This window comes from Chiloscyllium punctatum, chromosome 37 (assembly GCF_047496795.1).
Source record: "Chiloscyllium punctatum isolate Juve2018m chromosome 37, sChiPun1.3, whole genome shotgun sequence".
NCBI classification, from domain to species: Eukaryota; Metazoa; Chordata; class Chondrichthyes; order Orectolobiformes; family Hemiscylliidae; genus Chiloscyllium; species Chiloscyllium punctatum.
Window position 1 is genome coordinate 44,021,990 of NC_092775.1, and position 15,140 is coordinate 44,037,129.

General features: G+C 38.9%; 1 protein-coding gene across 2 annotated transcripts in view; it reads right to left on the reverse strand.

Annotated features, from left to right (window-relative positions):
• Positions 1-15,140, reverse strand: part of LOC140463056 (zinc finger and BTB domain-containing protein 46-like) — a 98,223-nt gene that overhangs the window by 28,886 nt on the left and 54,197 nt on the right. The window contains exons 4-6 of one of the 2 annotated variants that reach the window (XM_072556696.1): positions 13,024-13,278; positions 799-965; positions 465-528 (exon numbers count right to left, since the gene is read on the reverse strand). In XM_072556696.1, coding sequence (XP_072412797.1) covers positions 465-528; positions 799-965; positions 13,024-13,278 — 486 coding nt within the window. The remainder of the gene's footprint in view (positions 1-464; positions 529-798; positions 966-13,023; positions 13,279-15,140) is intronic. The other variant, XM_072556697.1, reaches the window with a different exon arrangement.

The following is a 15,140-nucleotide window of genomic DNA, read 5'->3' on the forward strand; positions in this document are numbered from 1 at the left end:
AAGTTTTTGCGTTTGCAGTGGACAGTTTTCTCATGATGTTCAGCGTTTGACTTTAATGTGAAACTGGCAGGACACCTTGGGCACTGATACTGCAAAGCTTGCCCAGAAAACACATTGATCCCTGTAGTTGTAAGGGTTGGCCTTACATAACCGGAAGCATCAACTGGCAGCATTATTAATGCGTGCTGATACTCAGGCTCCCTATGTTTTTCAGTGCTGTCAAACCCTAATTTGCAGAATCTACAGGTTAACTCTTCTTGATGCTAACTTGTAATCGGCAATGGGAAAACGAATCCTTTAAAACCTTGTCTGGAATGAAGCTGCTCTCCATTTTTAAATCTTGACCTTTCAAGAAATCTGTTGCAAAGTTGACATCAAGGCCTAGGATGGGAAATTCATGTATTAGACTAGAGTATTGTTTCAAAGGGAAAAGTAGTGCAAATTTTAAGCAAGAAGGGTTTTACCAGAATTGAAATGTTCGTAAGACTTGAATGATGTTGCAACTCCCTCTGTAGTTTCCATCTTGATCTGCAATTGCAAAAATAATACAAGTTAACAGTATGAACTGTGATTTATATCAATGAAAATAAATGCAGGCATATGATTTACTAATTTTTTTTAATTGAGTGCAATCTTATTGATTTTTCAAGCATGCACCAAGTTAAGGTCCAAAAATATTTGGGTAGCAGTAAAATTGTTCAACATTTACAAATTCACAGTCGCCTCCCAAATTTATTTATATTTTAATAAGCCTTGAAATTAAAAGTGCCTTTTTAACTCAAAGCCTTTGATTCTTACCTGTGGTGTTGAATCAATTGGGTTACGTGACATTTGCTTAGGTAACATTTCATCGCATTGCAATATTCTAGGAAGACTCTGTTCTGGCAATTGGGAAGTCAGTGGAGTCAAATGTCTTGGTTGGAAATCATGCACATCTTCTGTGTGATTCAAGTTATTTCCGGGCCCTGAGGAACACAGGAAACGAGTCTCACCCACGTAAACTAGCACCAGCTGGCTTTCGACAAAAAAGAATCACACTGCAGTAAACTGTTTTTCTGTTTCTCTTCTGGCAGGAGGAGGAAAGGAGATCCTAAAGTTTGAACGGAATTGCCCAAAGCTTCAAAAAATAAAACCCAAGGTGTCTTGCAATAGTCGAGACATTAAATTGTACCAATTTGTGTTCTTCAAATTGTAATGTTCAGTTTGCCAATACAGCCAAAAATACAACTATTCTTACAATATTACGAATTTTCTTCACAAAAATCAGTTACCCAAATTACACAATGACTTGTAGTTGAAGTAAACTTTGGACACGACAGTATACTGTACAAACTGTTCAGAAAAGCCTAAGACATGTCACCTTGGCACACAAATGCTTAGAATACATCTTTAAATGGAATTAAGCAAGCATGCTTAATCTTCATAATTCAAGAAAACATTATATGAATCCACACTAGGTTCTACTCAGCACCGTAAATAAAACATTTAGTTTTGTGATTTTTTTTAATCTAATAGATACACTGCAGGGAATGATAACACAAATTAGGGAAGCAGCCCAAATTTCATTGTCAACCTGTGCGTAGCAGAGTTAGCATTCCAAATTTCTCTACTACTATTATATTCTTAATGTAAGAGAGAGATTCCTGAATAACCCGAAAGGACAATCAATTACCGCTGATTTATCCTCAAGATCCAACTGGTTAAAAAGTAATGAAAGAACAAGTTATTTAAAAAAAGTTCAACAAAAATGCTAACACGAGTCAGATATTTTAGCCAGAAGAATGCAAATAGTACAATTTGAAGTTTGAAATTGCTGTACAAATATCAGTAAAGAATTAAGCCAAAGATTCCTCATGTGAAATCAGAAAAATACCAAATATTTCCAAACAAGAACGTAGTATGAGATGACGTAGGTCTTTTATTTATTACTTGCAAAATGTCAACTCCACACAAATACATGGATATCACTTGAATAAAATGGTCAAACTGAGTATTGTTAGCAAATTGCAGTTAAAAGATAAAGCTTCTGTCAAGTTTCATATGGATCCTTTACAAAGGCCTACATAACAACCTATATTAAAACATGGCCATTATACACAGATAAAATCCACTGCAAAAGAGCTTTAGGGGGTGAACTCCACTGAGACACCAACATTCCAGAAATACTTCAATAAATTTTCAAATCTTTTAAACGATACTAATTTTTGAATATCAGCCAGATCTTTTGGATATTATTCATGTTCATTAGCTGCATAGAGAAATATATTTAGGCAATATGCTAACACTAATGTGCACAAAAGGCTACATAGACCATGTGCCTTGTACATGTATAGTTCAGGTTGCATTGATATTGACAGTTGTCCTTGAAATGTTTTCTTAAATTGATCTTCGATTATTTTAAATTGCATAAATTATAATCCATAACATTTCAAATATCCTGATTCAAAGCAACCAATGCATTTGGTCTGCAATCTCAGTTCACTGAAGTCATCATAGTTTGTGTCAAACCTTAAAAACAATTTTCAATTTTTAAAATCACATTTGTGACACAGTTTTCGTCTTAAACTCAAGTTTAATTCTTATAGCATTAACACTGAGATTGAGCCACAAATTTCTTGTTAACTCATTCAGCATCAACTTAATGGATTGTCTTTCCTGTATTGCCCCAGTTGCACATCCACATTTTCAATTCACAGGATCATCTTATCTTGCCAGGCAACTTTATGTGATAAGATATTCTACATGGTGCTCTGCTACTGAAACAGTGTCAGAAATATACCACTGCCAAGCTCAACTCCCACTTCAACACATTCTCATGGTCCTTTTGAAGACCACCCTGATCCACTTATTTGATCCACCATGATCCATTTTGAACCTTAGTAATGCACAATCTAATTTGGTTGGCTAAAAATTCAACCACCACTTTCCCCAAGTCTGTGGTGATAATTCTTTTCAAAAAGAAATTGAACAGGTGGTTGTATTTTGAAAAAGAAAATCATAATAATACAATTATGGAAACTCCATATAGAACACTAGTCAACCATGTGCCATAAAGCAAAAGTAAATGCTTGACCACCCTGCACGGTCCCAAATAGGAACACCACCACAGCAAATCATACTGAACATGTAATTTCATTTTTATAACATGCTCTTATCAACAAAAAACTGCCCTGCCAGTAAAAGGTGGTCTCACCAAAACTGACTTGCAAAGTGAAAATGCGTTTATCTTGATGCTAACTGCACTTGACAATCTTATGGATTTAGTATCCAAAGACAAAGGTCACTATCTTGAAAATCAGTTTCGGCCAGTCATTGTTTACAGCGAAGCCTACCAGGAGATCTGCTGTCACATTCGCCTGCCTTGCACATCTTCACATGTCCAGTGTAGCTCATCTGCAATGACTCTAACATTTGTCATCTAACTCCAGCGCTCTTTCTTCTGCTCTCCACTTTGCCCTCCAGAAGAGATGACTGCAGGTTTCCAACTCTGATCAAATGGTCATCGTCTTTTTCAGTTCTGGATGCCACGTTTTGCTCAAACCAGAGAGTTCTTTTTGCCCCTACAAGTTCAAGCATCTCATCATTTACCTTCAGAAGGTCTGCAGAACTTTTCACATATATCTTACAATCTACATTTTAAAACCCCCCCCATAGCTCTTTCCTTATTGTCTAGATTTCTGAAACATACAGTAAAGTCAGCACTTAGTCACTTGGAATATAACCCACCTGGTTATCTGAAGGGTCATATTATCAAAACAATATTCTGATGCAAAGCCAGCTTTTCCCTATAATCAGCTGAGTTTTGTTTTGATCTAATTATTAGATGAAGAATTCTGATCATCAGGGACATAACATATCAATGGAATGCATATACCAAAAGGCACTTGTATGCAGCTGATGTTTCAGAAATACGAACTAAAGATAGGTTTATGCACTTGGATAATAGTATAGTTGCAGTTAACACAATGAAACACTAAAACATTAGGAGGCTAAATCTCCCACTTCTATTTGCAAGAGTGTGAACTCATAATTTGAGTATTTTCTTTTCATCATTACACCACCACATGAAACTTCCTTCAAGCTGTCTTTCAAGTAAAACATGCCTACTCACAAATGACTCTCATCTATTCCTATTTGCATATATAAAAGTATTATATGTTGAATAGTACAATGAGCATTTTCTAATTTGACCAAATACTCAACTGCGCCAGGCTTTAAATGACTAAGTCAAATAAATAATTTGCCTCCAATATTTTTCAGTAGCCAGAAATATGGTTTAAGTGTAATAAGCTACATTTATTGATCAATTATAAGTTCTCATTATGCAGCATCTTATTTAAACTATCTTACTTTAATTCAAATTCTCTCAAATTTGGGAGAGCTCTCTGTACTCATGTATTTAACAGGCCAATAGCACCAATACATTTAAGCAACCTGGTTTAACACTACACACAAGTTATGGTCCATTTTTACATCAGTGTCAGCAATGGTTGGAGAGTTGAGGCTTCTTCAGTTGAGGACAAGACCACACATTGGAAAAGACAATTGATGCAAGTAAGGTTTTTCAAACTAAAAATTATCTTTCAGCTACAAATTTTGAGAGTGAATGTATCTATACAAAATCATAAAAAGCTATTCAACCAAGCCAATTTCTCAGCTTTTTGTCTGGAACTCTACAGTTAACAGTATTTTAAGTCTGCATCCAAATGTTTAAAAGCCATGGGAGTGTCTGCCTCTGCCATTCTTTCAGACACAGAGTTCAGAACTGTTCCAGTCTTAGTGGAAAATATTTCTCCTCACCCACTTTTAGCTTTCGACTATTTACTTGAAATCTACAACCTCTAGTTATTGTTGATCTATTTCAAAAAACAATAATGTTTCTTCCTTATCAATGCTCTCAAATTTCTACAAAATTACAACTTCCCCCAGCAGCTTATGAAATCTTTCCTTAGAGCTACAGTTTCCCATTCTTGACAGTCTCTTGCAAATCTCATCTGTCATGTTTCTTCCGTGATCACTCCTTCCTGCAATGCTTGACCAAAACCGTGCACAGCATTCTAGCTATGGCTTTACAAATGTTTATACAGGTTCAGCAAAACAGAGCTCCTCTTACAATCTATGCCATGGCTAATAAAATAAAACACCCTTTAAACACCTAATTTATCCTCCCACCTTCAAGGATTGACTGACTTCCGTGCAGAAATTTGACTAACTGGTTAAAGGAAGAGGCAAGTTTCATGCTACTGTTACACATATGACTACATGAATGATAATTAGATGCTATCAGTCTAAAATGCCTACCACCCATTGTCATTCATGAATGCCATTTCAGTCACAATATGATGCCAGGTACATAGACCATGGGTTTTAGCAATTTGTTGATCAGACCAAACCTGTACCTTTGATTGTTTGGAATAGGCATGGTACAGACTATACTCAACCAACTCAAGCTTGACAAAATCAAAACGAACACGAAGAGTTACTCTTTGAATGGACAGCACTTGCTGTACAATCCGGAGTCTAATAATACAAATACTAACAACCAATACAAAATAATCAGCTAAATCTCAAATGCAGCTCACTTATGTTACAACTGACATACATTCATCCATGGTGACCCATCTATCCATTTTTTGTATTACTTTGGAGCTCAGGGAGCACACAGCTCCCATCACCATCTCCACTGCAACACCTCAGCTCATCGATTTCAACTTGGTAACCAGTCAGCATCGTTTCTCCTGAAGTATAAATTGTTGAGATATTTCTGAAATTTTGCAGTTTTACATTTGCCCTGAAGTGTGCAAGACATCAAGATTTGGCAGCACCTCACTCTTTTCAGCAATATTAAAGTTTCAGATGTGGTCATGTCATCCCATTTCCTCCACTCAGTCGAAGCAAAATGCTCAGAGACACAGTGTAGTTTTACCTCCTTCATCTTTATTCCAGGCCCTGAAGGGAGAGAGAATGATTGCCCCTATGTATAGAGACACGTGTTCACGGTCTTCTCTCGGACACCAGCTTCTCAATGAATTATAAGTCATCTTACAGGGAGGAGCATCCAAATAAGACAATATACATATTAATGGGGTGACTATTACAATCAGCGAGTAAAGATTAAGCCATCTACTGTTACACAATGAATAAGTGACTTCACCTCAGGAATACTTTTCACCTTGTTAACATGTTACATCATCATGACAAATGGCTCGACATAATGAATGCTTTTCCACCTTGTTAACCCAGTACCCTTGCCTGCAACACCCCATTGTTAACTGTACGTTCTTAGCTGATCCAAGTCATGCTCAGCTGAACCTCGTTCCACAAAATTCAGAATTTGACTCTTGCCCTGCTTGCTTATACCCTAAACACACAGAGTAGAATAGCAGGTCCATCATAATCAATTCATATATTTAAAACATGCCTTCATGTGCTCTGTTGAATGAACTTCTGTAAGCATATGGTCTGCTGTTTCTTTGCGCCAGCTACAAAATGGATAACAGTTCAACAGCCTACACTCTTAAGTTTCTTTCAGCTGGAGAAGAGAATGGGACGGGGCCATGTCGGGAGATATTAAAATAAGTATGTCAGAAGTTGACTGATTATGACTGACAGGCTTGGACATGAGTAAGCTGACCTGTTGGAAATTACACTATCACCAATGCTTCTCACAGCTGGGCACCTATTTGAAAAGGTGACCATTTTTCCTTTAGGTCTTAGGCACATCACAAATTACACCGATTTAGTGTATGTTGTGTTTAGGCAAGTTTTAACAAGCTTTCATCTTTGCAAAGGCCGGAACTAAATCTTGGCAGAAAACTGCTCCCACCAAGCCATCTTTATCCCTGCAGAGGCCCCAAGCATCAACAACTGTCAGAACTAACTAGCCTATTTCATCATTTCCTCCTAACTCAAACAGAAATGTGGAGCCAGGTTAAGGCAGGGTTACAGTTTAAAAAAAGGAAGATAGCCACATGCTAAACACAATAACATCAATGTTGACATCAACCATTCACAACAACAGATCTTTGTTCCTAATGCGCTATGGTGATTAATTATTCACAAACTCATTTAACCATGAGTTAAAAGCCCTTCTTTAACAAAGCAGAAATCCAGTTTAAGCAAAGAGAGATGTTAAGGGGTTAATTTGCTCTGCTGACCCTAAAGAAATTGGATAACCCAGTAGGTAGGGTGATATGTTTCTCTGTCTTACAGGTACAATGTAAAAAAAAGTTTACATCACCATCTCCTATTATTCACAGTAATTTACATTATCACCCCCTATTCAGAATCAATAAGAACATTGTGGTTAAAATTCTGACTACTCCCTGCAGTTAAAAAAGGATTTACACCAGATCTTTCCATTAAGGAATGAATGATTTACATTAAGCTGTTTCTGGAAATGGTCATGTCACTGCGCTGTGTCTTGAGTGGCATGTCACTGTGGGGAAGTGGCTGGGGGTTGCCTTGTGGGCATTACATACTGTGATGTAAAGATCTTGTATAAAGAAAGGACAACTCCTTGGTTCAAGAGAGCTTCTCTTGACACAATTTGCAAGCATTGCAAAGAGTGTTAAGTGATTCTCAAAAGCTTGTACTTGCTTAATAAATTTTGGCTATTCACAGAATTCGGTGCATTGCAGTTGCAACAATGTGTAAGAATCTCAAAAAAGAGAACCCAACGAAAGGACTGCAAATTCTGCAATGTACATAAAACATTGAGCAAATTTCTCTCTAGCAAGAATTTGATTCCACATTTGAAGCTAGTTATCAGTGAATAAACTTTAAGCAAGCATTTCTAATAGAACAGAATTATTTAAAAACAAACAAGTAATGCAAGTAATTGATCACAGATTTAATTTTTAAAATCACGAGCGTTTTTCTTACATTTTGCAGTGCAAAGTTTCTGTTGCTAGTCAGAAAGTGGGAATAAAAGGGTCCTTTTTAGGGTAGCAACCAGTGACTACTGTGTTCTGCAAGGGTCAGTGTTAGGACCACAACTTTTCACTTTATACATTAATGATCTAGATGAATGAACTGAGGGCATTCTGGCAAAGCTTGCAGATGACACCAAGATCGATGGAGGGACAGGTCATATTGAGGAGGAGACTACAGAAAGATTTAGACAGGTTAGGAGAGTCAGTGAAGAAGTGGCAGATGGAGTACAATGTGGGAAAGTGTGAGATTTTGCATTTTGGTAGGAAGAAGAGAGGCATAGAGTATTTTCTAAATGGAAAGAAAACTCAGAAATCTGAATTGCCAAAGGACTTGGGAGTCCTCAGCCAGGATTCTCTTAAGGTAAACTTGTAAGCTGAATCAGTAGTTAGGAAGACAAATACAATGTTGGCATTTATTTGAGACGACTAGAATATAAGAACAGGATGTAGCTCGGACACTTTTTAAGGCTCTGGTCAGACCATATTCAATTTGAATTGAATTGAATTTATTGTCACAAGACACAGTGAAAAGCTTTGTCTTGCGAGCAATACAGGCAGATCACGTAGTTAAGTAGCATAGGTAAGTAAATAAGAGGCAAACAGCAGCACAAATAAACATACAGGTAAAAGCGAACGTTAAGAGTTTGTGAATCCATTCAGTGTTATTACAACAGTAGGGTAGAAACTGTTTTGAAACAAGCTGGTGCATGTTCAGGCTTCTGTACCTTCTCCCTGATGGTAGAGATTGTAGAAAAACATTGCCAGGATAGGATGGATCTTTGAGAATGGTGGATTAGTAGTGCTGGAAGAGCACAGCAGTTCAGGCAGCATCCAAGTAGCTTCGAAATTGACGTTTTGGGCAAAACAGCGGGTCTGGTAGATGGATTCTATAGATGGGAGACTGGCCTTTGTGATTGTCCAGGCTGAATTCAGCACTCTCTGTAACTGTCTCCGATCTTGAATGGTACAGTTGCCATACCAGGTAGTGATACATCCAGACAGAATGCTCTCCATGACGCATCTATAAAAGTTGGCAAGCGTATTCGCTGTCATGCCAAATTTACTCAGCTGCCTGAGGAAGAGGAGACATTGTTGGGCCTTTGTAACCAGTGCAAGAGTCCAAGAAAGCTTGTTGTGGTTGACTATTCCCAGGAGCTTGACACTCTCCACTTGTTCCACCTCTGTGCTGTTAATGTGTAAGAGGGCATGAGTAACATCCCGCCACAAGTCAATAATGAGTTCCTTGGCTTTGCCGGCATTGAGCACTAGGTTGTTCTCAGTACACCATTTTTCCAGGTCTTCCACCTCCTGTCTGTAGTCTGTTTCATCGCCATCTGAGATTCAACCGACTATGGTGGTGTCATCAGCGAACTTGTAAATGGCATCAGTCTGGTATTTGACAACGCAGTCATGGGTATACAGAGAGTACAGCTGGGAGCCGAGTAGGCACTCCTGGGTGCTCTAGCGTTGAGTGTTAGTGAGGATGAAATATTGTCCCCAATCTTCACTGATTGGCTTGTGGGTCAGAAAACGGAGGATCCAATTGTAGAGAGTGGGGCTTAGTCCAAGATTACTAAGTTTAGTAATCAGTCCTGAGGGGAGAATAGTGTTGAAGGCTATAGTCAGTGAGTAGAATTCTTATGTAGCTGTTCTTGGTGTCAAGATGTTCTAGGGAGGAGTGAAGGGCACGTTATATGGCATCTGACATGGATCTGTTGGTCCGGTAGGCAAATTGGAGTGTGTCAAGAGTAGTGGGGAGGCTGGAGTTGATTAATGCCATGACCAGCCTTTCAAAGCACTTCATGACCAAAGTTAGGGCTACTGGGCGGTAGTCATTGAGACATGCTGCATGAGCCTTCTTAGGCACAGGGATGATGTTGGCCCTCTTGAAATAGGCAGGGACGTTGGCTTGCTGTATGGAGAGGGTGAAGATGTCAGAGAAGACCTCTGCCAGTTGATCGGCGCATGCTTTTAGTGCACGGCCTGGTACTCCATCTGGCCCCATTGTTATCCTTGGATTCACATGAAGGAAAACTGATCTGACTTCTGATGCAGTGACTTTTGGGATATATTCATCAGGACTTGTCGGAATAGGCGTTATTCTCTCCGCTGAAATTCTGCTCAAACCGAGCACAGAAGGCATTGAGACGATCTGGGAGGGATAGGTCATCATCTGCTATTTTACACTGTATCTTTTTAGAGTATTGAAAGCAATTTTGGGCCCCAAATCTCTGGAAGGATGTGCTGTTCCTGCAGCAGGTCCAGAGGATGTTCACGAGAATGGTCCCAGGAATGAAAGGCTTAAAGAGGAAATTTGATGACTCTAGGTGGCATTTCAAAAGATTTACATCATACTAGACAGAGTGGATGTTTCCATTAGCAGGAGAGACGAGGATCCAAAGGTACAGCCTTAGAATAAAGGGAAGACACTTTAGAACGGAGATGAGGAGAAACTTCTTCAGCCAGAGAGTGGTGAATCTATATAATTCATTATCACAAAAGACTGTGGAGGCCGGGTCATTGAGCATACTTAAGACAGAGATAGAGAGGTCAGTGTTTGTTAAGAAGATCAAAGGTTACAGGGAGAAGGCGGGAGAATGGGTTTGAGAAATTTATCGACCATGATTCAATGGCGGAGCAGACATAATGGGCCGAGTGGCCTAATATGTGCTCTTATATCTTACGGTCTTACAATCCTTGTTTCCCAGCCCCACTACCCAAGTATCACTTCATCATATGCTAATCACTCGCAACTCTGCTACTTCATGGATGATCCTATGAAAGGTAATTCACTCAGAGGGAAATGCCTACACTCTGGTTTCTCTTCTAAAAACGTGGAAAGTCCACTATTCTTCCGGGAGGTTCTTTTCAGGCATGGCTCCAGAGCTGAAACTCACATGTTGTTGACTTTCTATCTTGATCTAGCATTGGAATGTAATTTTTGACTACTGCAGTAAAGGTTTCAAAGGCACACTTTTGCTGCCTACTAATAGCTCACGCAGGGCTCACTCTTTCATCAGCTCCAGAATTTGGTCCCAGCTCCAACATTACTGGGCTTTAGCTGCTCCCCAATTATTTAGCAGTGTCAAGCTCCATACCTTTCACTGGTTCCTGGATCAAAAGGGTGCCCCCTCAGTGGGTCCCCAGATTAATATTTCATTAATAATGGCTTCCCCAGGCAAAGCAGCATCAACCCAGATTTTCTTTTCACTGACAAGTGGGGCTTGAAACTATAACAGCTTTAAACTTAGTCTATTATCGAACTCCCTCCCGACACCTCTTGCTCCACGGCAGCACTGTCCAATACCTCAAGCAACTGTAATTGAGCCTGCCTTTGTAATGCAACTCATTTGGCATCCTTCAGCAAATCTCAAACCACAACACCCTTAACTCCCACTTTTCACACCAAGCAATCAGCTCTTCCTCCCCCAAGCCCATTTGACAATATAATTCAGCCCATGGATTAAATCTCATCATAAACGCAGAAGACACTTACTCCTTTATTAACAAGGTCCATTCTGACCAATTTCATCATGGACTGATCTATCAAAATTCAGCTCATGACTTGGAACACAGCCATTTGTTCAGATGAAATTTTCATTTACAAAAATCTCTAATTCCATTCGGGCAGCCCAAACAACCATTGGCAATGTATTCTTTAATACCAAAAGCCTTGTATTTGTTCTTGTACCTTTAGTACCATCACCACCTGCAAGCACCTCACCCTATTCTATCCTTTAGAACTTTAAACCAAAGTCCTGGGAAAAGCCCCTCTCGCTTCTGCATTAAATATCAGTGAATTTGGACACCATCTTCCCTCTCCTTCAACTTCTCAGATCCATTTAGCCTTAGCTTTTACAAAATCTCCCACAAAATTAACTAGTCACCCTTATGACTGATTTTTGTGACCTCATCACTCCTTTGATGCCCAATATTACCTCATTTTTCAGCAGCAAATATCTTACTCAGCCCAACCTTCAACATTCACTCGAGAGAAAAAAGCTTCACTCAGCTCACTTATAAATTCACATCCATAACCTTCCTCCACCCTTTCTCTGACATTTCTTCCAACACATGGCTTTCAACATCATTTTTCACTAATAAATATTCACCAACTCCTGATCCATAATTTCTTCAAGAAAATCAGAGAACAATGATAAAAATGAATACGGGGTGTACATTTGATCAGCCACCTTATATAAACTGAGTCAGGCATTACTGCAGGCAGCCCTTAGCTCCAGGGATTACTGGATTAAACAGATATGCCTAAAGTCCTTTTGCTATGACTGTCCTCACTTCTATTGGAAATTCAAAGTAAGCATGGAACAAGCAAGTTAATGCCTTGGCCATTAAGACTCCTCAATCATTTCCCCTACTCCATGAATGCAGCAACTACTCAAAATGTAGTTGTTAAACAAAAACTTCACATTTCATTTCCTTTACAAATGGAGCAAAAACATTACTTCTAAAAACTTAAATGTTCAACAATGCACTGCTTCAATCATTAGAAATGTAAGGGTTATTTAATTTTACACAATATTAGGAATTACTCAATAAACATACTATTATTCCAGCAAAATATTTGCTGGAAGACATTTACAGTACACATCTATAAAGCTTTGAAGAATAGGTAGCGACAACAGCGACTAAATTAATCTGATTAAATTCCTCAGCATTAATGAGGTAAATGACAACGTCAGGGAAAACAACAGGATAGACAAACTCATTTAAAAAACCAGGAGCGCTTTATGAGAAACCCCAAATACAAGATGGAGCGCCACAGAGCTCCATTCATCAGAATTAATGTAAATAGATTCAGAAGGCCTGCTGTGGCAACAAGAATCTTATCAGTCAGCATATCGGACAAACACGCCCTCTGGTTTATCTCTGAGGCTAAAACCAGTTATTACATCAACAAAGAGAGGCATAATATCAAACTATTGCATCAACATTTTTTGTTTCGCCACTAAAGACAAAAAGCAAGTCTGCCTACATAACACAGAAAAGGAAATCATTTTAAAATTCCATCTAACAGACTGCGTCCAATTTAGCATAAACTTTGAATTTCTTTTCAAAATGTAAGTTGTACCTTTAGGCAAGTATTCAAAAATAATAGGATTATCATCTCCTGGTTGATCAGACTTGACAGATAAGAAGTTATGCTTGCTCAGAAGTGCAGCTCTCAAGTTGGCCACTGTAGATGCCTGCTGTTCTTCTTTTACGGAGGCAACAAACTGAGAAAGGTAATTTGATTCTACGCCAGTTAGTGGCTCCTCTGGATTCGGACAGAAATCGGGTCTGTCTCCTCGATTATCTGAACTACTTGGTTCAGTGACATCCACACCTAGGAAACACAAGCAAGTTGGTAAGCTATGAGAGCTATTTTTAATTATGGAAATTTAACAAGCCTATTTAAATTAATGTTTATGCAAAATATATTAATGCTATTCAAGTAAACAGATCAAGAACCTGAACATAAGCAGCTTACAGGATTGTTAAAATGGACATGTACAATACACTTTGATTCATCTCTGAAACAAATTAGAACAATTTCTAAATGAACATCTGCCAAAATTGAAGCAATCATCCATTTCCAGGAGTCTAGTCGACGAGTTAGGACATTAGTGCTAGAGAGCTGCTGATTTCAAGTACCAGCTTTTAAGTCGATAATCAATTTTCTGCAAGAACATACAACAAATTGTTACTTTTCTTGAGAGGAAAAGGTGAAGGTACTGTTGTAAGAAATGTTGCCAAGTTGCGTACAGAGTAGCCCCACAAATCATGAAGGATTACTAATATTGGTTTGGAACTCCTTTGCAATAATGTGAATGGATCTTCCACTCCCAAGGCAAGAGGCAATGCCTCAGCGTAGCATTTCATCTAAAACACAACCCCTCAAGGCAGTTCAGCACTCCTTCAGCACCAAACTGGAGGGTTCATCTTGATTAAGCACTCAAACCTCTAAAGCCAGGCATCATGACATAAGCTTCTGACTTAAGGGCCAGCGTGTTACCACTGAGTCTTAACTGACATCATAAATAAATTTAATACATTAGAAGAAATCAATGTAACCATTTCAGCATACTACAGGTACTGGATTTCATTAGTTTACAAAAATGCCAGTGATAAGTAATGACAAACATCATTGGATTCAATATTTATTTACATGAAATAGATTTAGTACATCAAGTTGGAAGAACACACTTGCATCTTATTAAACAAAAGCCTTGGGAAGTGGGCTTGCTTGCTGACATTACAAGACTAACTACGGATGTTCCAGATGGTGAATGGGTTCTGTTCTGGAGTATGCAAGTCAGAACACAATGCAGGAGAATAGAGCCAATAAGTACAAGAAATGTTCTTATTTCAGGTCATTAAAATTTCATTCCTGTATGAGACTGTGTTCATAATTACAAGAGTTCGCAAGGTGGGCTTTCACAGATCGAGGACCTACAGTACGCTCTAAAAAGAAACACATTATGTTCTAATGTACTTCACAACTAATGAGCAGGGCTACAGCAGTATTATTATAACTGCAGGTTCCTTGTTACATGAGTGATCGTTGCTTTGGCATTTAAATTGATGGTTTATAAACAAGTCTTAGATTAGATACCCTACGATATGGAAACAAGCCCTTCATACCCAGCAAGTCCATACCGACCCTCTAAAGAACAACCCACCCAGACCCATTCCCCCACTATATTTACCCCTGACTAATGCATCTAACACTATGGGCAATTTAGCACGGCCAATTCACCTGGCCTGCGCATCTTGTGATTGTGGGAGGAAACCGGAGCACCCCTAAGAAACCCACACAGACACAGGGAGAATATGCAAACTCCACACACACACCCGAGGCAGGAATCGAACCTGGGTCTCTGGCGATGTGAGGCAGCAGAGCTAACCACTGAGCCACTGTGCCACAATCTTTGGCCTGTACTTGTGGGTTAAAAGTAAGTTAAATCTACAGTCCAATCGAAATACAATTACAGTTAGATTTTTTTTAAATTAATCATGTCAGCTATATAAAAAGTTAACGAATCAAGAGCAGAGGGCCACCATTTGGACCCTTTCGCCTGATCCGTCATTTAATACGATTATGGTTGACCCAAGTTATGACCTTAAATCCACATTCTTGCCTACCCCCTGGAAAAAATCTGAAACAAGAGGTCAAACGTTATCTCTGGCTAAAAAGCAAATGACACC